Source organism: Nilaparvata lugens, chromosome 6, assembly GCF_014356525.2.
Source record: "Nilaparvata lugens isolate BPH chromosome 6, ASM1435652v1, whole genome shotgun sequence".
NCBI lineage: Eukaryota > Metazoa > Arthropoda > Insecta > Hemiptera > Delphacidae > Nilaparvata > Nilaparvata lugens.
This window is the reverse complement of record NC_052509.1, coordinates 57,400,941-57,427,771: the sequence shown is the minus strand read 5'-3', so window position 1 is coordinate 57,427,771 and position 26,831 is coordinate 57,400,941. Positions and strand designations below refer to the sequence as shown.

General features: G+C 34.0%; 1 protein-coding gene across 3 annotated transcripts in view; it reads left to right on the top strand.

Moving 5' to 3' along the window:
* LOC111058112 (carboxyl-terminal PDZ ligand of neuronal nitric oxide synthase protein) overlaps positions 1 to 26,831 on the top strand; it is a 291,989-nt gene that overhangs the window by 167,346 nt on the left and 97,812 nt on the right. For all 3 annotated transcript variants that reach the window (XM_039431321.1, XM_039431317.1, XM_039431314.1), the window contains exons 4-5: positions 21,617 to 21,709; positions 22,866 to 22,921. In XM_039431321.1, the coding sequence (XP_039287255.1) occupies positions 21,617 to 21,709; positions 22,866 to 22,921 (149 nt within the window). The remainder of the gene's footprint in view (positions 1 to 21,616; positions 21,710 to 22,865; positions 22,922 to 26,831) is intronic.

The window sequence follows — 26,831 nt, the reverse complement described above, 5'->3', positions numbered from 1 at the left end:
TTATTTCCCAGGATGTTACATACAAAAATGAGAGTTACAGTACAATTAGATATAAAGGAAACCATCTACAAGACTACAGGTCAGTGTGTTGGAGGGAGAAACATTATAAACAGATTCAACAATCAATATTATATCATATATGCAGGGATGACTTAAATCACAACTATCTTACTATAGGAGGCGGTGGAAAAATAAACGTGGCCACTATGCACTCCTATCCTTCCACTGACTTCATTATGTGAATCTCTCTTCAGTCTTTAGTTCAATCGGAGACAAAATATGAATTCTTTGTATTTCTTCCTCTCTGGTGCAATCCAGTACACACTATCTAAATTAGTTTTGAATGAAAAAGACTAAGAAATTGTCAAAAGACCACAGATTATTAATACTTAGAAAGATCGGTATCGGTTATTACACCATTGTCAATCTCTGATAAACCGGCCTTTCTAAGTATTGATAAATCTGTGTTTCTTGACAATTTCTTAGTCTTTTCCATTCAATATGAATAATTACCACAATATCAACTTCTCAACTACACAAAAATTAAATTAGTTTTATGAAAACTAATCTTGATAGCCTTGAAAGTTGGTGTAATTTCGTAAATATTGTACTCTAGTCTCTAGTGTGTCTAACAAAGTAAGAGAGCCAAATCAAAAATGAATGTTTGTTCAAATGTTTGTGGCAACCCCGTTTTGTGTGAGTTCTTTTTTAGCCAACATGTGATTGGTCAGTTGGATCACGTGTTAGTGTAGGGGGCGTAGACTCTACTCTAGCCAATTTTCAGTCGGACTAGAATCATGCCAGAAGTAATCAGACGCTCAGTTGTTGATTAACTTCGTGAGAGAACGGTTAGATGGCGTTTGCGTCAAAAAATTAGCAGAGAGGAGTTTCATTAAGATTGGGAATAGTAGAGATGATTATTGTAAATGACGAAACTTTGACTCTATCATCATGAATTGTCATATATTATAATAAATTGACCGAGCGAAGTTAGGTCTAAGATTCAAGTCGACTGTTTGGCATTTCTCTTTATGTTTATATGTTTATATGTTGCGCATTTACGGCGAAACGCAGTAATAGATAGTGAAATTTAACAGGTATGTTCCTTTTTTTTGCGCGTCGACGTATATACAAGGTTATTGGAAATTTTGCATTTCAAGGGTAATATGAAAGTAAAAAGGAGCCTCCTTCATACACCAATATTAGAGTAAAAATCAGACTATAGAATAATTATTCATCATAAATCAGCTGACAAGTGATTACACAGATGCGTGGAGAAGCCAGTCAATTGCTGTATTTCCATAAGGTCTACAGTTTCAATCAGGTACTTGTGGATGAGAATACTGCGTGAGGTCTACTGTTCACAGAACTACTAGTATAGTAATATAAAAAAATGGAACTCAATGTGAGAATGGTTATAAAAAATATGTTAACAATCAAACTTTAAAACAATCATGACTATAGTGAGGTCCACGTTATAATGGCAGTGAAGAATGATAGGAGAAAAACTTTGCCGATCTTCTGCCTTTTTAATGCCTTCTTTAGATGGTAGATGATACAGCTTTATAGATGTAATAAAACTGTTCATTTATACTAGTAAGATAAATAGTTGTATCCTTTGAAACCGGAACAGGTGTGTATCCTAATCCTGGAAAGAAGAAGAAGAAGAGAAGAAGATTTTTTCAATAAATTTTAATTTATTAAAAACACACAAAACAAGACAAAACATAATAACAAAGAATTACAAAACAAAACAAGATTAACAACTGTTCATTCTCGTTTAAAATAATCAATTATATTTTATTAAGCCAGAAATTATATTTTTCAATAATTCCATAATTGCTATCATCCTGCTATTTTCCGGCAAAAATCGAACGTGTAAAACTCGATGTGTGTGTGTAACTGACTGTACCAGGAAAGCTTTGAATTTCATTATTTCTCAACTTGGGACGGCAATTTATATGGAAAGAAATTGGACTTTTCTTTTCTGCTAGAGTCGAATCGAAAAGAATTTCCCTTTGAAATCCTCATTTGAATGCCAATCAAAAAGAAAACTCTCCAATGTGAAGCGTGATGGGAAAAGATTAGTATGTTTTTTTTGTAGATCAACGCACAAAACTTTGAGAAAAACTTCCAAAATTGGCAGTGAACTTCTTCTTTCTCTCTGCCGAAAACTTTTCTCAATAGTATTCCAAGATCTAGGTCATTAGGTATTGGTCGACTCTAAGTTCAGCAAAACTTTTCTTTTTCTTCACGGCAACGTTTTACATTATGTTCTTGAAAAAAAAATATAAATTCCAGGAATACTAGAATAGCAAGAATATTCAAAATATGTATTCCAATGGCACAAGGTTACCTTATTTTTCCTCTCCCTATCATTTTGATAATGTACTCATTGTATAAATGAAAATGAAAATGGGTTGTAAAATCAGTTATAAAGATGAATTGGATGTAGAGAAGAAGGTAGGAAGGTTCCAAATGATTTGTGGAAGTATCAGTAGGACATTGGGAAAGAAAGCTACCACAAGCCCGATTATGAAATTTTATGAGAAAATGGCAGCTCCACTACTACTCTATGGTAGTGAATGGTGGGTAACATCAAAGCCACTTGAGAGTAAATTGCAGGCAGCTGAGATGAGATTTCTTCGCAGAACTAAGGGCTGTGACAGAACAGATCACATCAGGAATGAGGATATACGGAAAGAGCTGAATATCTTCTGCCTGAATGAGAGAGTTGCATCTTATCGTCAGCAATGGAAAGAGCATGTGGAACGAATGTCAGCTGATAGGCTTCCTCACAGAATTTTCAAGTATAAACCGTTAGGCAAAAGAGACATAAGCAGGCCACGAAAAAGATAGCAATGATCATTATATTTATTATAAAATAAAAACAGTAGATTGTAGTGATGCTTATGATGATATTAGATTAGATTATATTAATGTTTTCAATTTATAGATTTTATTTATTATTATTTTTTTATTCTAATTACAAGCTGAATGTGAGTCGGAACAGGCAATAGCCTAGTCCCTGATTGAAAGAAGAAGAAAAAGAAGATGAAGATGAAATGAAACGCTACTTATGATTAAATATAGTGAGGTCCACGTTATAATGGCAATGAAGAGAGAGGAGAACAGTTTTGCCGATTCCCTGCCTTGCCACTGCCTTCTATAGAGGGCAGCTGATACCAGTATATCTGACGTAGTAGGCCTAATATAAACTGTTCATTCTTGTTTCAAATAATCAAGTATATTTTATTCGCCAAGAAGATATATTTTTCAATGATTGAATAATAACTCTTCATACTTCATATCAGATATTCTTCTTCTTCTTTCAATCAGGGATTAGGCTATTGCCTGTTCCGACTCACATTCAGCTTATAATTAGAATAAAAAAATAATAATAAATAAAATCTATAAATAATTGATAACATGAATATAATCTAATCTTATATCATCACTATCATCATAAGCATCACTACAATCTACTGTTTTTATTTTATAATAAATATAATGATCATTGCCATCTCTTTCGTGGCCTGCCTATGTCTCTTTTGCCTACCGGTTCATACTTGAAAATTCTGTGAGGAAGCCTATCAGCTGACATTCGTTCCACATGCTCTTTCCATTGCTGACGATAAGATGCAACTCTCTCATTCAGGCAGAAGATATTCAGCTCTTTCCGTCTATCCTCATTCCTGATGTGACCTCTTCTGTCACAGCCCTTAGTTCTGCGAAGAAATCTCATCTCAGCTGCCTGCACTTTACTCTCAAGTGGCTTTGATGTTACCCACGATTCACTACCATAGTGTAGTAGTGGAGCTGTCATTGCCTTATAAAATTTCATTATCGTGCTTGTGGTAGCTTTCTTTCCCAATGTCCTACTAATACTTCCACAAATCATTATTGGAACCTTCCCACCTTCTTCTCTACATCCAATTCATCTTTATAACTAATTTCACAACCCAGATATGTGAACTGAGACACCTGCTCCAATACCTTGTTATCTATCACAATCTTCGATCTTATTGGGTACTTTTCTTTAAAAGCCATGATTTTGGTTTTCTCCTTTGATATCTTTTTGAAATTATATTCTTTACAAATTTCATGCAGGATATGAACTGATATTTGGAGGTGATTTTCGTTTTCCTGTACTACACACAAATCGTCTGCAAACAACAGAGCATTCGTTACACACCTTCACCAATATCAATTCCTAAATCTACTTCACATTTCAATTTTCGGAAAATGTGGTCCACATAATATATATTAAATAAAGTGGGCGATAGACTACACCCTTGTCTAACACCTTGGTTGATGGTGATTTCATCTAACCGATGATCACCTGTATTTACTATTATTTGAGTATTGTGGTAGAGAGATCTTATTGCGTTTACAAGATGTAAAGGATATCCTCTTCAGATATCAGATATTTTGTTAATTAATCATATTTCTACATTGCTGGAAAACAATATGGCAGCGGCAGAAGTGGAAAATGATAGCGCTATCAGCTTTGTCAAATTATAGACAAGGATAGCAACATAATGTTAATCAAATACTACCATTATCTCTTTATCATTTACAATCAACTTAAGGGCAAAGAAACAGACTACAGTCCAAAACTTCTTTTCATCCCATTTTCATAAAATAAATTGTCTAAATAAAGGTTATGAGCAACTTTTCAATTCGTCACTAATTTCCACATTGGAACAAAACACAAACACTTGAAACATTTAATTTTGAATTTAGAATGATCAGGATCCGGATTGATAATGAAATTCCTTTTACTTAGAACTCAAAACTGTAAAATGATAAGGACCTCATTATACTAAAACTATTAAGTTTAATTTAAACTATTAGAAATAAAATAATGATGTATGTGAAATTCTAGAATACTTCATGTATCTAGAGAAAGAGAGTAATAATTTCTCAACATAATACAGCCATCTCTATAATTCAGAAACAATTATATTGTTGGATTTCTGGAGATTTAGGAGCAAATAGGCTATGGCCAACCCTACAATCCGAATGTGTCAACCCTCTGTTTCGGCTGATATTGTGGAAATTAAACCCACAAATGGGGTAATTGTCCCCACGGGTCCCCTTTCATCACTAACCACTTAACCATTCCACCGTTGTGGACTCGTAAGTTCACTTTTGGGAGCAACTGTGGGAAGCTAACGAGAGAGGAATCTTGTGAAACAGAAGTTGCAAAGTTCAGTGGGAGTAAAACTGGGAACCTGACAACGAACGATCTTGTAAAACATAAGTTGGAGCCGTTCGATTTCAGGAATGCAATCCACGAACTGTTCGATTGATTTTATCGATCTAATCTGCATTCAAATTTAGTACAAAAATGTCGGGGGACCGAGCTTCGCTCTGGAGTGTAAAAGCATAGAAAATTTGTAACGAAAGATTGTATTTATAGTTTATATTTATTTATACATTTTTTCAGTCCTATAATTATTTTTACAGTTATATGAGGAGGCACAACATGTTTATGTCCAAAACTGTCCCTTTTCAAATTTAATATCGGGGAACCGAGCTTCGATCGTTATTTTCATTTATTGATAAACATAGCACAATTCTCTAAAATGATCGTGCTCCACAGCTGGCTATACGTCATCTTATGAATTTCGGGGATGCGATATTTTGATTTTTCACATACTCACTCGCTCACTCACTTTTTTACTATCCACAGCTGTTTCAGCCAAGGATGAATTATCCTTTTAATGTCGTTCAACTAGTTCTTTCAAGGATGAGACCTACTATGGATGAGGATCATAAACCTACTATGTTCCAAATTTCGTGAAAATCGTTAGAGCCGTTTTCGAGATCCGTTAAACATAAATAACCAGATATAAAAATAGCCAGATATAAAAATAACCAGATAAATAAATACAGAATTTGCTCGCTTGATATAATAGAATACTGCAGTCCGAATCAAAATCTAGGTTGAGCTACTATCACTCATCAGAATAACAATTTATTCACACTTCAAAAAAACAAACACATCATCAATTACAAATAGATATACCATGAATTCGATTTAGAATGTTATATATCATGTCTGCTACAATATTTGTTAATATACTATGTACTTCTAATTTTTTTCTTCTACTTCTTGTACTTCTTTTTGAAATTCTACACTAACAGCATCTAGTTATTATTTTGGACTTTCTGAAGTAAGCATGTTTTCTAAAAGAAAGAGAAATAAACAAAAATAAGTTTTTCTTGCTGGACTATTTTTCTCGTGAGATCAGCTGAGGAATAACCCACACATGCACTCGCTCACTCACTTCCATTACGGTATCGATAGACGACAAAATTTCCAGCTGTTTTTCCAAGGAAGTATTTATCATTTTAATGTCCTTCAGCAAGTTATCCAAGGGTTGAGACCTAGTGCAATCGAATTTTCATTTCATAAGCCAACTTTGTTCCAAATTTCGTGAGAATCGTTAGAGCCTTATTCGAGATCCGATCACATACAGATATATAAATATATAAACAGAAATTGCTCGTTTAATAGTATAGGATAGGATAGTTTAAGGTGGATATTGAAACGATATTATCAGTTCCACATAATATATTCGAGCCAAACTTAAGTTTCTATTTTTATATGGAGAAATTCCATTATATCTCTTTTCATAGTGTGAATTTTATAAGTTTTTCTTCTGGAGTAGCCTACTAATAGTTCTACTCTCAAGTTTAGTATTTTCAACCCGGATATAGTTTCCTCAGTAAACACTGCCCACATTCCTGAACCAAACTATTAGGTGTTCTCATGCATGGTAATTGTAACATCTTAGTTTTCCGACAAAACAACAACTCTTAAGAAGTAGTCATAGCACTCATTTCCTGGGTAACGATGTATATCGGTGCACACTTCGTGTCATGGAGAAGTGTCACAACTAGTTTCCGTCTTGTGTTGTTTTCTTTCTAGTATAGTTGTTTCTAGTATAAGTGCCGCGTGCTTGAACTTGGAAAGTAATCGAAGGTGTTTAGTTGTTGACACTTTTTTCTTGTTTTGGTCTAGTTCTTCAACTGAATTCTGTATGTCATATTTACTGTACTTTAATTCTCTGACTGATGCTCCTCAGTCATTTCTGAATAATAGCATAGAGAAACAATAGCGTAAGTAGATATCCCATGGTATAGGGCATTTATGTCGCAACTTTTACTGTTATCTCAAGCCGATAGTCCACCTAGTTCTTCCCCTTGAAGCTGTGTGATACTGGTAGTTTCTCATATTGTGCCGTTTATACACTCTCACCCCAACAAAACAGTGAAAATCGTCAATAATCGACAGTAATCGGCTTGAGATAACAGTAAAAGTTGCGACATAAATGCCCTATACCATGGGATATCTGCTCATGCTAATGTTTCTCTATGATAATAGGTTTTCTTTGATTATTTGTTATTTCTCCCGAAACTCTGTTCAGAGCTATTATTTTTTTCTCATGAACCAGACTTGATTCAATCGCCTACATTAGAGGTTCCTCAAATAGATGTAGACTTAATTCAATAATCTATAATTTCTTAGTCTATGAATACCAGGTTGAAAATGACACTCATTTGGTTAATGATGACCTTTTCTATTAAATGAAATATTTCATATGACCAAAACAGGATGAGGAGTACAATATTTAGCATTTAACATGTTTCAATGTAGATTTTCCATTGAATGATACTCGATGCCACCAAAATAAGGTGAGGCGTAGAATTTTCAGCAGTATGCTTCAGTTTCAAAATGTGTACTGTAATAATTGCAAGTCAGGTAATACTCTTTCTTGTTTCTGGTCACGCGTAAATGTTCGCAATTAGTACTGCAAACACTCGTTGAACTATCCTCCAAATTGCTTACACGTTTTCGAAAGTTTTTAATAATTGTCAGTTAAGGTACAACTTTGCCACTTTTGCATAATGATCCAATATAATAAAAAAAACTTTTCATCCTTGACTATGAAAATTTCTGCGGTCAATGAATTCCATTTGTATTTTACAAAGATACCGTATTTGATGAGAACAAATTGATGCCGATGAATGAAGATGCTAAAATATTCATAATGAATAAAGATGCTTATGAGTATAAAAAATGGAATTTGATGTGAAGAGTTCATCATCTTGGTGTTTAGCTTTTAGTTTATGAACTCAGATGATTATACCACAGTGTAAAGAATATCCATTACTAGCCGTCAGGCTCACTTCGCATGCCATATCCGCCTAGCCAGGGGGCTCCGCCTCCTGGACCCCCGACTGGATCGTCCAAAAATGAGATCAGCGGGCTCGCCTCGCTCGGCTGCATTTTTCATTTGAGAATATTTCATTCCATCAGAAAGTCAAAGTACTGAGAAAACGCAGAAAAGCTGAGAAAAACGTTGGATAAACGCTGATTTTGGGCGTATATCTTTGATGAAATATCAAAGTAACCTCATCACAAAATGTTTAGACCCTAGCTAAACCTCTGTACCAAATTTGAACATTTTCTGTTTACCACTTGATGAAAGAACTGAGAAAACGCAAAAAACCGCTAATTTTGGGCGTATCTTGGCGTTATTTCAAATTCCTTCTAACACAACATTATTACACCCCAGCTGAGCTTCTGAAGTAAATTTGAACATTTTCTGTTCATTTGTTCTCGATAAAGTTGAGAAAGCGCAAAAAAACGGTGGAAAAACGCAGATTTCGGGCGTATCTTCGAAAATTTTTCCAAATATGTTCTAAGTGCGCCTCTAAAGGGCCAACTGAACATACCTACCAGATTTGAACGTTTTTGGTCGTTTGATTTTTAGTTCAGCGAGTGAGTGCCATTTCGCTTTTATTTATACAGACAAATATCATGAAAGGTTACATTGATTTTCAGAACCATTAACAAAGGTATCCTTTTTCCGTGATTACACTCAGATGAAATAGTTATTTGTGCAACTAGTGCGCAAAGTGACAGTTTGCTGCACCGAAAGAAACGTTTACGCCCGAGCCATAGGCGAGGGCGGAATGGTTTCTTGAGTGCAGCAAACGAACTTTGCGCACATATTTCACATTAAATTTTTCCTACAGTTACCATTGAATATGAAAAGTGGGTAATTATGGGTAAAATTGCCTGAATAATGTAGTAGTGTTTGAATGGCGGGGGGCAGCTGTGTGGTGTGTGATGTGGTGGCACTATGCTGTCGTTGTCCTTGGTTATAATATCTACTTAATAATTAGCGCGTTGTGCTTCGTTGCACCTCTGCTCACTATAGCAGCCACAGCAGTCACTGTTACCAACTTCATTTTGATTTTGCTGCACTGGTGCTCCATATAACCTACTAACTATTTTGCGTTGTCATGCTGCAAATCTGGAGTACGCAAAGTACTCACTTTGCGCACTAGTGCGGAAAAGTGATTCTTTGCAGCCTGCAATCAGTGCACAAATGGTCACTTTTCAGGGTATCTGTAGGAAATAGTATATTTCGCACCTAGGGCCGAAAATGAGACTTTTCCGGCTCGAAATCGGTTTTCAAGTCCGAGGCCGTAGGCCGAGGACTAGAAAAGATTGAGAGCCGGAAAAACTTTTTTGCCCATGGTGAGAACGATATTTTTCGCCACACACAAAAATAAACAATATAAATATGAGAATAATTTATTGTTTATTAGGCACTTCCGAAAGCAAAACAGGAAGGTCATAGCTCTAGCAAATCTGAGGTAATCTGATTATCAGGAAATTGTCCAAGTATTTTTATTTTTTATTCTGATTTGTCTAAATAACCTAAAAGATTATGTTTAATTATGTAAGAGGTTGAGTTCATACTTTTTATTATTCCAAATGACAATGAGATGATATTATTATAAATGTTTTGATTCTTGAATAATAAAGACAAATAATGAAAAGTTTTTTGATCAGCTGTTTTAGCACACTTGAAATTTGGCCAATCTGAATGTCAACGTCAACAATGCTTGTTGTCGTCGACTTCGGAAGTTTAGGTTAGAAGGTCTATCCTACTCTGAAAATCGAATTTGAATAGTTATAATATATATCTTATCTGTATTTTATTCATCCAATAAAATGATAGTATCTTATTGCAGAATACTTATTCAACTCTAGAAGCATAAACTGATTCCGTTTCATAAACCATTTTGTAAACACATTCACATCAAATCAGAATCAGCTGACTTCAAGGTTATTTTACAGCCCTAGGGCCGTAAAAATTTTACCGGCCTGGTCAGAAAACAATCATTTTCGGCCTCCATATGACGCACGTAAACCAGCTCATTACATCCAAGTGAGGCGAAAAAGTTGTTTGTAGAACCAGCTCCAATATTTTTGCATTGTTGGTGCTCTCTTGTGCATTTAGAGACGAATTATGCACTGGTAATTTTCGGTGTATTTTCTTTATGATTATTTTCTGAAGTGTGATAGACTTGTCGAAAGGGCGCTCTCTATCTTTTCACTGTAGCAAAGTGGACAGGAAATGGATGAATAATGCATGTGCTCGATCAAATTTGAATTGCTGCGCAAATTACCATCCCATCCGAGAGCCCTTCATTCTCCTCTAGTCAATCCTTGATAACGAGAGAAGAGATGTGAGAAAGATACCATATGAAATATTCAAATAACTGGAATATTTTTCTCTGTTTTAACGAATCTATCACTATAATCTAAAGCTTCTCTCTATGAAGGACGGCTTGATTGTAACTATGACAAAATTGACTTCTTCTTCCTCTTCTTCTTCTTCTTCTTCTTCTTCTTCTTGTTCTTCTTCTTCTTCTTCTTCTTCTTCTTCTTCTTCTTCTTCTTCTCCTTCTTCTGACTTCCACGGTATCGGTGTGACTGCATGTTCCGGTCTTTTAGATACCCTTTTGCTAATTCAAATTCACCTTTGTAATTCCGCCTTATTTTGAGACCACCTTTTCTTCGGTTTTCTTACTTGGAAGAATCAATAAATTATAGAATATAATTATTATAGCTAACTGTGGATAATTTTTGAACCTTCCTTATCTCATTATTGTAACTATCCCATTTACATATGAAATTCACAAAACACCAGTGAATATATAGAGAAGTGTGACTATAATAAGTTAGTTGAATTCATGAAATATAATTTTCCGATTTCTTAATTGTTGAATTCGCTTTTTTATTGAACTATCGCATTATACGAGTTCGAAAATTATTTTTCGATTAGAACTGCCCATCAAATTGATTAATATTATAAGTCAAGTTACCTAATCTTCAATAGTTTGCTGATCTTCAATCCTTCTATTTCATGGTATCAATAATCTATCATTTGAAAAAAAATTAATAGGTGATTGAAACTAAAATAAAAAATGATTAAATAAACTGAATAATGCAGAAGAAATTTTAATATTCTTGATTGAAAAAAAAATAATTTCAAAATAGTTGAGAAATATTTTTATCAGATAGAAATTATTATTCAACTGTGAATTGTGATTCAACTGAATCAACTAGGACAGGTGGTGACATCAGATACTTGTGGATGAGAAAACTGCGTGAGGTCTACTGTTCAGAGAATTATTTGTATTGTAACAAAGCAAATTATGAATGAGCTAATTTTATTATGGTGATTATCATAGCTTATAATCAATTTCGTCAACAATGGTGTAGATTAAAAACTGGTCACCCAGCCTTGTATATTAATGTGATCATTATTGATTACAGTCGATAGAGATTCTATACAACTACAGTAATAATATGGGCTTTGATGGTATTAGAAGAAAAATGCTAAAAAGCATTCATGTCAGGCTTTGGATGTTCGTTCGGAACCACCTCGATATATCATCAGAATTTTCCTACATTTCCCGCATCTGCTCAAAATGAAAACACTCCATCATATCCACAAAAACCCATAACGGATACTTTGTATGAAAAAGTCTTGAAATAACTGTATTTGAGAGTAGATATGGTGGAACACTTCACATATGGTCGGTCATTTTTTGTGTAGTCGTTTAAAACACTCTTTCCACTGAGTGGACAAGAGTGAGAGAATGGTATAGGAAAAACTAAAGAGTAGGAAGGAGAGAGGAAACCCGCAGTTTTCAAGAGTGGAAGAATGATACAGTATTGGAGAAAAACTAGAGTATGATGGAGAGAGGAAACCCGTAGCTTTAAAGAGTGAGAGAATGATTCAAAACTAGAAAAACTAGAGAGTGGAAAGGAGAAAGGAAACACGTTTTTATGATCGAGTCCAGAAGAATAATGACCTGACAACCTCTTCTATATTCAGCTACCCTTCATATGAAACAATATGTCCAGTGGGATGATGATCGAGTGATAGGGCGGTTTAATGGTGTCATCCCCCATTTATTTCTTCTCAGAATTTGCATTTGTCAAAGAAATCCTCTTCTGCGATATTCTGTGACAAATCCAGCTTTAACAAAAATGGAAAAGCTAGAATCGTTTTTATGTTGGATTCCTTTTGTCAGTTATAGAGATTCAGGAGCTGTAACGGGATTTTCATTCTGTAGATCCCTTGAAAAATTCCTCAATTCATCTCTCATAATATCATCTATAAGAATTGCAAGTAGAAATAACTCCATTTATTGTTCTCATCCATGTTCTATTCATGGAAATCTCCCAAAACAAGTTTTCTCATAAAATGGATAAATAAGGTTATTCCTTGTACAAGCTTTTTCAAAAAAATCAAGCCGTAAATGTGTGTGAAGCATTACATTTATATTTTTAATGAAATGGAGAATAAATTCATTTTCCAATTCTATTCTATTCATGGAATTCTCTCAAAAACAATTTTTCTCATGAAATGGATGTAGCAAGCTTTGATGAATTCATTTTTAATAATTCATTATTCATTCCTCTTTCTCAAGTGATATTGTTCTCTCCAGTCGTCTTTCTGCACTAAGTACGGATTTTTTCTTCATTCTTTACGATATTTTTGTGGATATAACCTTTTGAGAATATGGTATTCTTAGGAATATAACTCCCCATCCACATTAACATCTGAAGCTGGAAGCAGAGTCGGGTTTAGCAATTCAGCGCCCCTAGGCCTAATTTTCATCTGCCCCAACTCTAGTTACAATAAGTTACTCAACTGAAAACAAATATTGAAACCTGTATCAGGGCTATTATGTTAATTGAAAATCACCTTATTCATTCATGTAATTTATTGTTATTATGGTGCATGAACACTAGTTCATGATTGAAATTCATGATAATTTCAAATTATTTAGAGAATAATATGGTTTGTTCACTTTGAGAATATTCTAGAGAAAGAATAATTCTAGTGGTGTAGGACAAAACTTTTTCAAGACACGAAAAAGTGAGAAAGTGGCTGTGCTAACTCAAGCTACGCCTCAAATTTAACTAGCAGTCTGATTGGCCAATGTGTTTGTGACGTCCTCTAGCTGCTTGCTTCCTATTGGTAGTGAGCTGTGAAGGTAAAATGGCGATCACTCAACCCATTGACCAATCAGACAGCTTCTTGGTTTAGAAGGCGTGCGCTACCAATATCAAACCCGCAAATTGATCTAAATCTACATCAATATTCAATGTTATTGCCATAAGAAGTATATTCAACGCAACATAATTTCTTGAGAATTGATTCAAATTGATTAAATAGAGAAACATTTCACAACATTATCCTACTATGGCTTGGAAATTTGATCATATCATACATAATTTCCCTAACGTACTTTCCATTACCCTCGCACAAGCAAAAAGCTCATGAGGGATAAATCAGTAGGAAGTAAAAATGATCCACTTCTTTGACATATTTCTATCAAAATTAGGAAAGGGAACAGTTTTTGGTTAGACCTTTTCTGATCATGTATATGATTTATGTATTATGGAATGTTGAATAAATAATTGACCGCCAGACTTGATTGCAAATGAATTGTAGTAAACCATTTAGCTGAGTTGATTTTCAAATTCAACAATGTCATGATCTCTCCTCATCTGGAGTCTGAATTCGGCAATTATGAATTTCTTTCCAGTCTATTACGAGTCAAAGCACATTAATAATTATTGTCAAATTTGGCGTTGAATATGAATCCTCACTAGTTCATTGATGTAATAAAACTTAATTTATGTAAACTGTACATATACAATAATATGATTAATAAAACAGCACCAAAAATTAAATATATAGCTCTTCAATTAGTGCTAAGTATATAGTATGAGTAGTATATAACCAGAGAGAGTAGAATGAGAATAATTCAGATATATCCTGACTGAGTACAACTGTTGTAATACACTCGTGGATTTGTAAAAATATATGTGAATTCAGTGATTAAAATGGTCCTTCACTTTGTGTTAGGAATAAAATTGTCACTGAGTTTGATCCCAGCTTGGGAGATGTCAACCGTTATTCTTTGAGGCCTTTGTCTCCGCCTTTTTCATGTCGTCAGTTCATTGTTAGCCAACGGGTACTTGTCACAACAGTGACAAAAAACAACCATACTTGACCACAGAATGAAGACCTCTGGCTATTTAGCAGAATAAATTCGTCGTCAAACTTGAAACCACTGAAGCCATCTGGAATCAGATATATTTGTCGGCTTTCATGAAAAATGAACTTTTCTTCAACTCCTCTTTGCTTTGTTAATAGTGAACTCTGGTTTTTAATTATTTCATTTCTTCAATGAATATCCTAAATCAAATTGAATGAAAAAGACTGAGAAATAATTGTCAAAGAACATTCATTCAAGAAATGAATAATTACCACAATATCAACTTTTCAACTACACAAAAAGTGATCCTAAATTAAGTTTATTTTTGGTCCTTCAATATTATTTCTTTAATATGTAAATATTTCCTATTTTAGTGATGATAATGTGAAATTTTTCTTCTATGTTTGGTTAGGAAACATCTATATTTAAAAATCTACTCTGTGGAAATAATTAAGAACTAAAAATTTTGTGAAGTGAACAATTACAAGACTTTTAACCTATTTCGGACTATGTGTAACCTAATCTAAATTTGGGAGAGGAATAGCACAAGTTTACCTCATTTTATATCTCCCTATCATTTTTGATGTAATTGTTGAATTATTATTATTTTTTTAAATTTAATTATTTATTTACAATGCAAATGACACTAATGTAATAACATTGGAAGATAAAATAATTATAACTTATAGCCCTTGTGCTATTTTTCTAGGTAAGAATTTCACGTGTACAATTTTTACGAAATTTTAGTCCAAAATAAACATGAAAACTATTAATTTTGAACTTAATGGCTTGAATTTATAAATTGATTAGAAATATTCCACTCAATTACCACTTTTCTTGTAACGAATAATATTGACTTATTTAAGAAAATTTGGAACCATTCAAGGAACACAAACTTGTAAACACTGAATCAATCAATAAACAATTCTCCAAGTGACTGTGATTGATTCAGGCACGGAGTAATGAACAACGATTCTCTTTTTCGAACAATGTTTCTTTTTTTCTGTGATTCAGGTGAGCTCTTTGTAGCCTTTTCCCGAGAAAACACCTTGTCCTGAGAAAACTGGTACCGCACTGTACCTACAGTGAACACTGAAGTAATCAATGCTATGTTGTCCAGTAATTGTACAGTTTTCGGGTTGAGAGCGTTTGATCCCAGGAAATGCGTGTAGCTTTACGATTGAGTACTTCCGGTAGAGTTAACACTTGAATAATAGTACGATTAGTGCGTTCAGGATGTCTAATAAGATGCTTCGAAATATCTAAGATTGACGAATCTTTATACTAAACACTTGAAAGATTACAACAATTAATGTCAAGCACTTGAACGTGGTTTTGTAGTGTTCTAGTGACTGACTTAGTTTTGGTTACAGGTAGTTTAGTATAGTTATTAGTTTATTCCTAGTTGAAGTTCACAGTTTTTGTTGAAAGTGTTGTGAATCAAGCTGGGTTTACAACAAAGTTATTAACAAAATGTTAATAATTTAATCCTTATAGATTCTATTAGATTGAACGGAACTTGACAAACACATATAAATGTTCATCATGTATATGATAAGTTATGTCCAATCCAATAGAATTTATAAGGATCACGTTATTAACATTTTGTTAATAACTTTGGTGTAAACCCAGCTTAAAGAAGCCTTTTTCTTGAGGGGATTATCTTTTGCACTGAGTATTTCGAATTTCCACCTAGTTGTTTACCCTGTAGTCAATATTTGCAGTAGCAGAAGTCTTTGGGTTGATTTACAGCATTTAATTTTGATTTTCGTTAAATAATAATTATTTCGAAAAAGTTCTAAACTAAATATCCGGGATGTTCAAAGTTTCAATTAATTGCGAACATGTTTTTTTAAACAACTACAGCTACTGCGGTTGTTTTCAATGAATATAGACGTTTGTGTTGATAAATGTTTTGTTTGAGCAAAATATATGTTCGAACAATTAAAAATAGCTGTTTCAAGTTTGCACAGCACGATTGAAATATTTGAGATGCGTGTCTATTTCATTCTCAGTCCTTGCGGTAGGATAATTTTTCATTACCCAATCTGAAACTCTCTCTTGCAGTAATTATAATTTAAATCGAACACATAATCTGCTCAACAAAGTAAAGTTTTATTCTTAATCAGGCTTACGTGCTTCAATCTGGTAAGGTTTTCTTCAACAAAAGCATAAATCGGAACTCTATATTGTGTTTTGTGTAGCACTGAAAGTGGTTATAGTGTTGGAAGTATTTGTACTATGGACTTAGCATTATCCATTATCCATTGGACATAAAAGCATATTGTGTAGCTCTGAAAGTGGTTATAGTTGGAACTATTTGTGCTTTGGACTTAACGTTATCATTAGAACTTGATTACAGCACAAAATTTAAGGCAATTAATATTTAGAAATCACAAGCTTTGTAAGAGCTAAGCTCTAATTCTTAGTTTTCATTCATGGCTCTTCCTTATACTCATGATTGGTATTTTAAGAAACAACACTTGCCATCTTACACATTATAATTAGGTTATCAAGAATTCCTATTAAATCGCATAATGCTTGAGTTTTATGGATAGAAAGTAGAGGAGGATAATATTGTAAAGTACGTAATCACCGCTGCAGAATGCAGTTTAAGAAAAGCTTGAATGTAGAACGCTTTATTATATATTGTAAGTTAGTACAGTGATAATATTGTATTCTTCATTTTGCATGAAAGAGTAGAGACTTTGCACAAGAGAATTGCAAAACAATTCGCATGTCAAATTAAGCTCGAGCAACAAAAGAGAGTGCTTGAATCAAAAGGCATTGGCATAGGTGTACTAAACAATGATCAACTCTTGGAGCTCTTGTGAGGAAATGAAGTACGTATTGAAAACGGGCACGCTTTTCTCTGCATGCTCTGAAGTTTTCTCCGGAAACTTTTCTCTTTCTCACTGTTCTCTCTCTCAATAACAAACTCTCTCACTCTTTCATCATTCTTCTCTTTTAATGTTGAGCCTCCGGCAAGAAGACAAAACTCGTATCGAGTTAAATAGAAGTTGATTACCAGAGAAGGCAGCAGCCGGATAGTGATGTGATGAAACTACCCCCTTCCCTTCAACCCCTTCCAACCCTCCAACTCATTCATGACTTTCTCACTTCTCGAAATTCAATTAGAGCTCTGAACGCCATTTTGCGGGTCACTCAACCCTGAGAAACCCCGCTAAATCCGGACGATCTCCTAACTGCTGGCTGTCGCGTCGGCTTTTTCAATTTCGGATTGATTTTCGTTTCCGTTCCAACCGTTTTAATTACTTTTCATTGTTTTTGTTTACAGTACTCGATCAATTCATTTCCTCATTCATCAAGTCTGGTTGAGGAATTCGCGAATTTTCAGTGTTGTCTGATTCGGATGTGATTATATTTTACCTAATCTATACTATGATAGAGGAAAGTAGTGGCTCATACACGTACGGGATAGGAAAATAATTATGTTTATTTATTTGTACAATATGACAATTTCCACTAGACCCATAGTGGTAAAAAACAAAATAGCACTGTACGTGAATAAACTATGAGTATTAATGTAATAGTATATTTCATAAAATTATGTTTATTTATTTGTACAATATGACAATTTCCACTAGACCCATAGTGGTAAAAAACAAAATAGCACTGTACATGAATAAACTATGAGTAGTAATGTAATAGTATATTTCGCACCTAGAGCAGAAAATGAGATTTTTCCAGCTCGAAATCGGTTTTCAAGTCCGAGGCCGTAGGCCGAAGACTAGAAAAGATTGAGAGCCGGAAAAACATTTTTGCCCGTGGTGCGAACGCTATTTTTCGCCACACACAAAAATAAACAACATTTATATATACAGGGTGTTTCAGAAGTAGTGTCGAGAATTTTAGGGTATTGTACCTGGATGCTAGGAGACTACAAATGTCATATTTGAAGTGTCCAAAACTCAGCGGTTATCCTTATAGCTGCCATTTTGTTTTTTTCACTTAAGAATTTTTATCTCAAGAACGAAATGTTGTATTGATCTGAAATTTGGCATGAATATTTATGCTATAAAGACTCAACTATAAAAAATAAAAAAAAAATGTTTCATTGGAATTTTTCAAAATGGCGGCCATTTTAAATTTTTGATGGCGAATATCTCGAAAACCGTCCATTTTACAGAAAATTTACAAGAGACAAAAAAGTTAGCAAATTTTTTCACAATTCCAATGATACCTAATTTATTAAGATTGGTCGAAGAATAACAGAGAAATTAATTTTTTTCGTACTGCATGCATGACCACTTTTCACCATTTAAAGATCAATATTAATTTTTTAATTCCAGATGTATTTAAGATGAAGCTTTGAAACTCGGTATGGCTCCATATGGGCAAACAGATGATTTTACAATGGTTTTCAGATGATAATGTTTGTCTTGTAAAAGTATTGTTGTTTCATTAAAAGTAAAGAACCAGATGTAGTGCTTCCTATTTCTTAGTCTCACGTTTCCTAGGTCTTATTTCTATTTTAAATTTCCAGTTTCAATATTTTCTTACGTTGCTTCTACACAAATATTTAATTATTGTAATGGAATTTAGTTCGCTGGAGTACACCGATATTCACTTCATGTATGGAGCAGCTCTTGGCAATGCGACCGAAGCAAGAAGAATGTATGCAGCTGCATTTCCAAACCGCCGTCTCCCTTCCGACAAGGTGTTCACAAGAACTCACAATCGGCTGAGAGAAGTTGGTTCATTCGAACGGAACAGGGTAATTGCTGGTAGGCCTCGAGCAGTTCGAAATGTTGCTTTTGAAGAGGAAGTATTGCAGAAATTCGATTTCAATCCTAGAACGAGTACGAGAGCAGTTGCAAAGCAAATCAATTCAAGTGCTTCTTCTGTGTGGCGTGTACTAAACAAGGAAAGACTTCACCCCTTCCGCTTTCAAAAAGTTCACTCATTGGTTGAACGCGACTATGAGCCAAGAGTAAACTGTGCCCGTTGGTTTCTTCAGCAAGACATTATCCAACCAAATTTTCTAGAAAATGTGTTATTTACCGATGAGTCCAGCTTTACAAGAGAAGGAATCTTCAACTCTCGCAACAGTCACGTCTGGGCCTTAGACAATCCTCATGAGGTCAAAGTGCGTGGTTATCAGCATAGATTTTCGCTGAATGTTTGGACGGGTATCTTAGGTAATCGCGTGATTGGACCATACATTCTTCCTAATCGTCTGAATTCTCCCACGTACATTACTTTTTTAAGAGACATACTACCAGAACTTTTGGAAGATGTGCCTCTTGCAAACAGATATAATATTTGGTTTCAACATGATGGTGCCCCTGCTCATTTCGGAAATGTTGTTACGGACTTTCTGAACATGACCTATCGTCAGCGGTGGATTGGGCGGGGTGGACCAGTACCGTGGCCCGCACGTTCACCTGACCTCAACCCTTTAGATTTTTTTTTCTGGGGCCATATGAAAGACCTTGTTTACAGCACGCCAGTAGAAAACGAAGAAGACTTTGTGGCAAGAGTGGTTGCTGCAGCAGGTGCCATTCAAGATGATGAAAATGCTTTTATAGCAGTTCGACGGTCCATGATTGAAAGGTGCAGACTGTGTAATCAAGTTGAAGGACGGCATTTCGAGCAATTGCTGCATTAGTATCAGTGAACCGATTTGAGTGAAATTAATATTTTTCAATGTAAAATAAAATTTGGAGGAAAGTTATTCTTGTATATTTCTGTAATAAGAACGGTTTTCATGAAATTATAAAAAAAATTAATATTGATCTTTAAATGGTGAAAAGTGGTCATGCATGCAGTACGAAAAAATTAATTTCTCTGTTATTCTTCGACCAATCTTAATAAATTAGGTATCATTGGAATCGTGAAAAAATTTGCTAACTTTTTTGTCTCTTGTAAATTTTCTGTAAAATGGACGGTTTTCGAGATATTCGCCATCAAAAATTTAAAATGGCCGCCATTTTGAAAAATTTCAACGAAAAAATTTTTTTTATTTTTTATAGTTGAGTCTTTATAGCATAAATATTCATGCCAAATTTCAGATCAATACAACATTTCGTTCTTGAGATAAAAATTTTTAAGTGAAAAAAACAAAATGGCAGCTATAAGGATAACCGCTGAGTTTTGGACACTTCAAATATGACATTTGTAGTCTCCTAGCATCCAGGTACAATACCCTAAAATTCTCGACACTACTTCTGAAACACCCTGTATATATATATATATATATATATATATATATATATATATATATAATATATATATATATATATATATATATATATGTGTGTGAGAATAGTTGTTTACTAAGCACTTCCGAAAGCAGAAGTGGAAGGTGATAGCTCTAGCAAATCTGAGGTAATCTGAATATCAGGAATTGTCCAAGTATTTTTATTTATTATTCTGATTTGTCTAAATAACCTAAAAGATGATGTTCAATTATGTGAAAGGTTGAGTTTATACTTTTTTATTCTTTCAAATGACAATAAGATGATATTATAATAAATGTTTTAATTATTGAATAATGAACACAAATAATGAAAAGTTTTTTGATCACCTTTCTCAGTTCCATGTTAGCGGCTGGTAAGAGTACTCTTTCCGGCCTAGGCCGGAAAGAAACCTGTTCTGACGTCAGACGAGAGTCGTCTGCAAACAATGTCTTTCAGATCTACGTAGGGACTGGAAAACAGCTGCTTTCTGTGCAGTGTGGCAAAAAACTAAAATTATAATAGATGAGCACAGTAAAATAATTAGATTACTCGCAAAATAAGATAGAAAGATAGACATAGAAAAATTAGAAGAAAAAAAGACATGCAGTTCGTGAACCCATGCAAAAATCATTATCTACATTTCTTAAGTAAGTGATTATAAAAAAAAGAAATATGTTAGACACGTCTGAACCACTGGACTGATTAACTTGAAATTTTGCATAAAGTTTCAACCGATGACGGTTATATGCCTATTTTCAATTCAACAGACAAGATCCGGGGGCTGAAGACTAGAATATGAACTAGTTTACATAGTATTTATTAACCGTCTATGATTTTGTAACTATTCAATGTTCTGAATACTGTTCGATTTCGACTACTTTTATACTCTTTGACGATCTCAAGATCCTTCAGCAATGAAATGATTTTATTTGTATCTAGTAAATGAACAATAATATTTGTAATACATGATCTGTCCTGATAATTTGCAATAATTTGTGTTTAATTGTTTGTTACAGTACGAATTCAAAGCGAAAGGAATAAAGAAGAAAAAAGTGACAGTTGAAGTATCAGTCGACGGTGTTCGAGTCACTCTTCGAAAAAAGAAAAAGGTCAGTTAGATTTCATTTACTTTATTATCGAACTGCAAGTGAATTTCCCCACCCCCACCCATCATAAGAAAAAGAAAACAAGTATATAATAAGACTATTTGACTTATCTATATTAATAATAGTTCTTTCTTATACATTTGTGTGGTTATTGGAGTTTTCATTTTCTCTAAGGCAGTGCTATCTCGAATATTTTATCCAACAAAAGTAAAATACGAATGAGAAGAGAATATTATAAAAATAAAATTCTCAGTACCTCTCTTTTGAATTATTTTTAAAAATAATTATTTTCATTTTAATATTTGAAATAATTCAAAAAAGGGTACTGAGACTTTTATTTTTATTTTTATTTATATTACAAGTAGCCCTATACAGAAAAGAGAGAATATTATATCCAGCTCAAAAAAAATAAAATAAAATACTGAGAATCATGTTATACTGTATTTGTTTTTTTTTAAACTAGGCTTTTATACTCTCGTATTTTTTCAAACTATAAATTGCGAAATTATATGTTCATTATAATATTTGCCAGCCGAGTTGGTATATTTGTGTGGAACGTTACAAACTTTGGTCTGCTATAGTGAGGTCCACGTTATAATGGCAGTGGAGAAAGATAGGAAAAAACGTTGCGATCCTCTGCCTTGTCAATGCCTTCTATAGACAGTAGCTGATACAGGTTTATTGATGTAATGTTTACGGTTCATTCTCGTTTAAAATAATCAATTTTTTTATCAAGCAAGAAATTTTATTTTTCAATAATATCATAATTAAGATGAAATATTTTCTTGATTAATTTTCAATTCTACATTGTTGAAAGACGATCTGGCAACAGAGCAAAGCGAGAAAGAGATAGCACTATCCACTTTGTTGAATGATAGACAAGGATAGCAATACCATTGCTAATCAAACACTGCCATTATAAAGTCGATCGCACTATAGCACCACCTGGGTTCGGTGAGCATATAAATGTGAATGTAGTTTTTTATTTATAAATATGATTTTTTCTAAATTTGATTATATATTAGAAATAATTGTAGTAGCGTACATTAATCCATCAAAGTGCGAATCTCAGTATTGTGAATAATTATTTAACGAATTTTAACATATACTGTGAGATGTAAATATTGTTCTAAATTTTATTTTCTTTCCTTTGTTACAGAAGAAACAATGGGTTGACGATAGTAATTTAGTTGTAATGCATCATCCAATTTATAGGTGAGTGTGAATTTCTCTGCTCTCATTTCATCATATGTGAAGGATATGGTTTTTCATAGGTACTTTTGTAGGATATGATGCACTATACAATAAAGGAGTGATCCATATCCACACTCTGTAGAATGATATTTGATGTAGGCTACAAATAACTAATCAAGAATGTCTATCATATTGCGACTGAAAAGATAGATCATTTGCATCAAAGAGCAATTTATTTGTTAGAAATTTGCATAGTCCAAGTAATTATGTTGTTTATGGAACAAGTATCATCATTACTTGTGATTTGCATCCGATTATGAAAAATAACTTTTAGTTGAACTATATTTGGTAAATTTGATATTTTCAAAAATTTATATTTCATTTTGTTTCATTCAATCAACAATATCATGAAGAATCTATCCTCTAAATCTCATGGATTTATTTCTCACCAAATTTAAAATGTTCTGTCCCAAAAATTTAAACTTCAGGCGCTCATATCTCAAAAAGTAATGATCAGAAAAAGAAGTTTTCTCGAGAAAACTTTTCCATTTTGATAGCTTGATGATATACAAATCAAAAAACTCTGAAAAATATCACCAGTAGAAAGTTTATTTTAAGCCTTTACTCAGCCTTCAGAATGACCGTTGCATTTGAGTTGCGAATGAGGATAATACTATTATATGTAGTCCAGGCAATGAATGCTCAAAAGAGGGTATAGAGGGAAAAGTTTGGAAGACAATTTTTGACCCCGCAGTTCTGTTTAGGGTAGTAAGGAAGTAAACATATCAAAAGTCCCCACCCCCACCCCCTAAGCACAAGGGGTAGGGGTTGGGACTTTTGATATGTTTACCTCCTTACTACCCTAAACAGAACTGCGGGGTCAAAAATTGTCTTCCAAACTTTTCCCTCTATACCCTCTTTCGAGGTGGTTCAAAACTACTATTTTTTTGTTTCTTGCATATAACACGAAAACTATGTATCTTATGGACATAACTGTCATATACAAATTTAAAGCTTACATAATTTCCTATAATATTCAACCAACAACTTTTTCCATATCTTCTCTAGTTTTCGAGATATCCCCTCTTGAAGGTGTGACATTTTTGAAAAAAAAACTCGTTTGCCTCCATTTTTTTTCTATTTTTTCTCTTATAATTCTTTAAAAATCGATGGGAAAAATCCATGCTGATTATGAGCTCATAGAGCATTTAATTCTCTTCATTTTGATGTATAATTTCACTTTTTTATGCATTTCCCTGCAACTGTTGCAGCAGCAGCTTAGTGTTGAGTGTGAAAACTCCAGTTTTGCAACAATAGACCAAATGACAAGGGAATGTTCTGAACACAATTTTTAACTTTGCAGCATTGTTGAGACTAGTTAGGAGAAGAACATATCGAAAGTCCCCATTCCTAACTCATGTGGTAAGGGGATGAGGGTGGTTTTAAAGTTGCATTTTTCAGCCTTTTGCTTCCACGCTCATATCTTGAAAACAAAGCGTTGAACCGACATAACTAACTATTCCAAAATGAAGCTTGATAGATTCTCTACACTTTCTGTTCAGTGGAATTTTGTGATATTCTCAACAGTTCCCGAGATATTCGCTCTTGAAAGTGTGTAATTGTTTAAATGACAATTTTTTATCCAATGTTTCGCTCTTTCGGGGCTTATAATTCTTTAACAATGCATCATAAAAACTGATGCTTATCGTAGATTTGGAAGGAAAACTTGGAATAGTGAAATAATTCATCATTTCAAAGAGAATTAAATGCTCTACAAATCTACGATAAGCATCAGTTTTTATGATGCATTGTTGGAGGATTATAAGCCCCGAAAGAGCCAAACATCGGATAAAAACCTGTTATTTTAACAATTACACACTTTCAAGAGCGAATATCTCGGGAACTGTTGAGAATATCACAAAATTCCCGTTATCACAAAGGGTAGTGGTGGGGACTTTTGATATGTTTACCTCCTTACCACCCTAAACAGAACTGCGGGGTCAGAAATTGTCTTCCAAACTTTTCCCTCCATACCCTTTTTTGAGCATTCATTGCCTGGACTACATAGTATTATCCACATTCTTTTCCACCAAACTTTTCCCTCTATAACCCTTTCTTGACTGGACTAATGTAGCAGTATAGGCATGAGAAATATCAAATATAATTGTGCTGTATTAGGCTCACATCTTATTACTCAAGTATTATAAACCATACCATATTATTGTGCTGTAACATCAGTAGCATTAGCTCTCACAATGGGACTCCTCAATGGTATGGAATCCTATTCCGATAGGATTGATGTAACAGTCCAGATTATTCAGTGAAGCCGTTCAAGTTGGAAATCAGAAACGGAGAATCCCTTTTCTGACCAATGGGGAAAAAGTTAAGAAGATTACTGTGTCTTGCCAGGATTCCTATTCAGGCCAACCGTGCTATTGCCGGTTAGTCTCTATGGTTGGGTGGTGTGAGTGAGAGGGGAAGTAGTGCATGGGATGATGAGTATGAGAGGGAAAGTAGAGGGAAAGTATAGGGGAGATTTGTAGTGGGAAATAGAGGAGGGGAGATCGAGTGCCAGATTCGAGAGATTTCCCTGGAAGCGGAAAGAGGTCAGTGGACGATATCACATGAAAAGGGGGTGAATAGGAAAATGGATCATATGATTCCCTCGTTCACTATAACGTCATTAAGCCCTCTCTATTTATTCCTCGTTTTTCGAATCGAATGTCTACCATTGCTAATGCCTTGGACGCTGATCCACAAGAATGTACATTTTGAGGAGATGTGGCCAATGAATTTTGTAGAAATTTACCTCCGTAAACAGCTTGCATTGCTAGAATAAATGGGAAGATGAGTAAATAATAAATTTTATTCAATCAATCATAAGAACATCATTTAAATCAATTTAGTTTTTCATGGTTCTTCTTCTAACATCACATTTTTCAACCTTACTTCAGTGATATTCTTCTCATATCTTCCATAACCGACTTTCTGTCGGTGACAAAAAGTCAACTTGGAAAAACGTTATGCATGGAGTACCACAAGGTTCAATTTTAGGCCCTCTCCTCTTCACTTTGTATGCTAATGACCTTTCTTCCATTATCAAATTCTCCAGTTTCCATACTTATGCAGACGACCTTCAAATCTATTTAAGCTGTCCCATAACAAAAATTAATGAAACAGTTGGAATAATGAATCAGGATATCAATTCGATAGTGGAATGGACAAATAAAAATGGCCTTAAGCTTAATCCCATCAAAACACAACCCATTATAATTGGATATTCTCGTCTTATAAACAATATTGACCTTGAATCGATTCACAAAATTAGTGTAGACGGTAATGACATTCCTTACTGTAGCTCAGTTAAAAATTTAGGCATTATTATGAATGTGAACATAATGTGAACTGTTTCACTTATTATGAACAAGTGAACAAAACTTGTAAAAAGGTATTCTCAGCCATGCATGCATTGAAGAAAATGCACGATATCCTCCCTAGAAACATTAAATTATTATTGGTTCAATCTCTCATCTTCCCACATTTAATGTATTGTAATTCTGTTCTTAACGATTTGCAAGTCACTCTGAATGATAAACTACAGCGTTGCCAAAATTATTGTCTACGTTTCGTCTACTCTCTCCAACGCCATGATCATATCACCCCAGCCCACATTGCTAGTTCAACATTGAAGCTTCCCGATCAGAGGCTTTTTCGAATAGTCAAGCTTGTTAGAGATATCTTGAAATACGGTAATCCAAACTATTTTGAAGATAATTTCAAATTTGTCTCTGAAGGTAGGAGGATAGATGCTTCACATACTAGAACTGGAGAAAGTACTTTAAGGATACCCAATCATCGAACTACTATTTTCACAAAATCCTTCTTAGTCAGTGCCTGTCGTGCATGGAATACACTTCCTGTTTCTATCAGG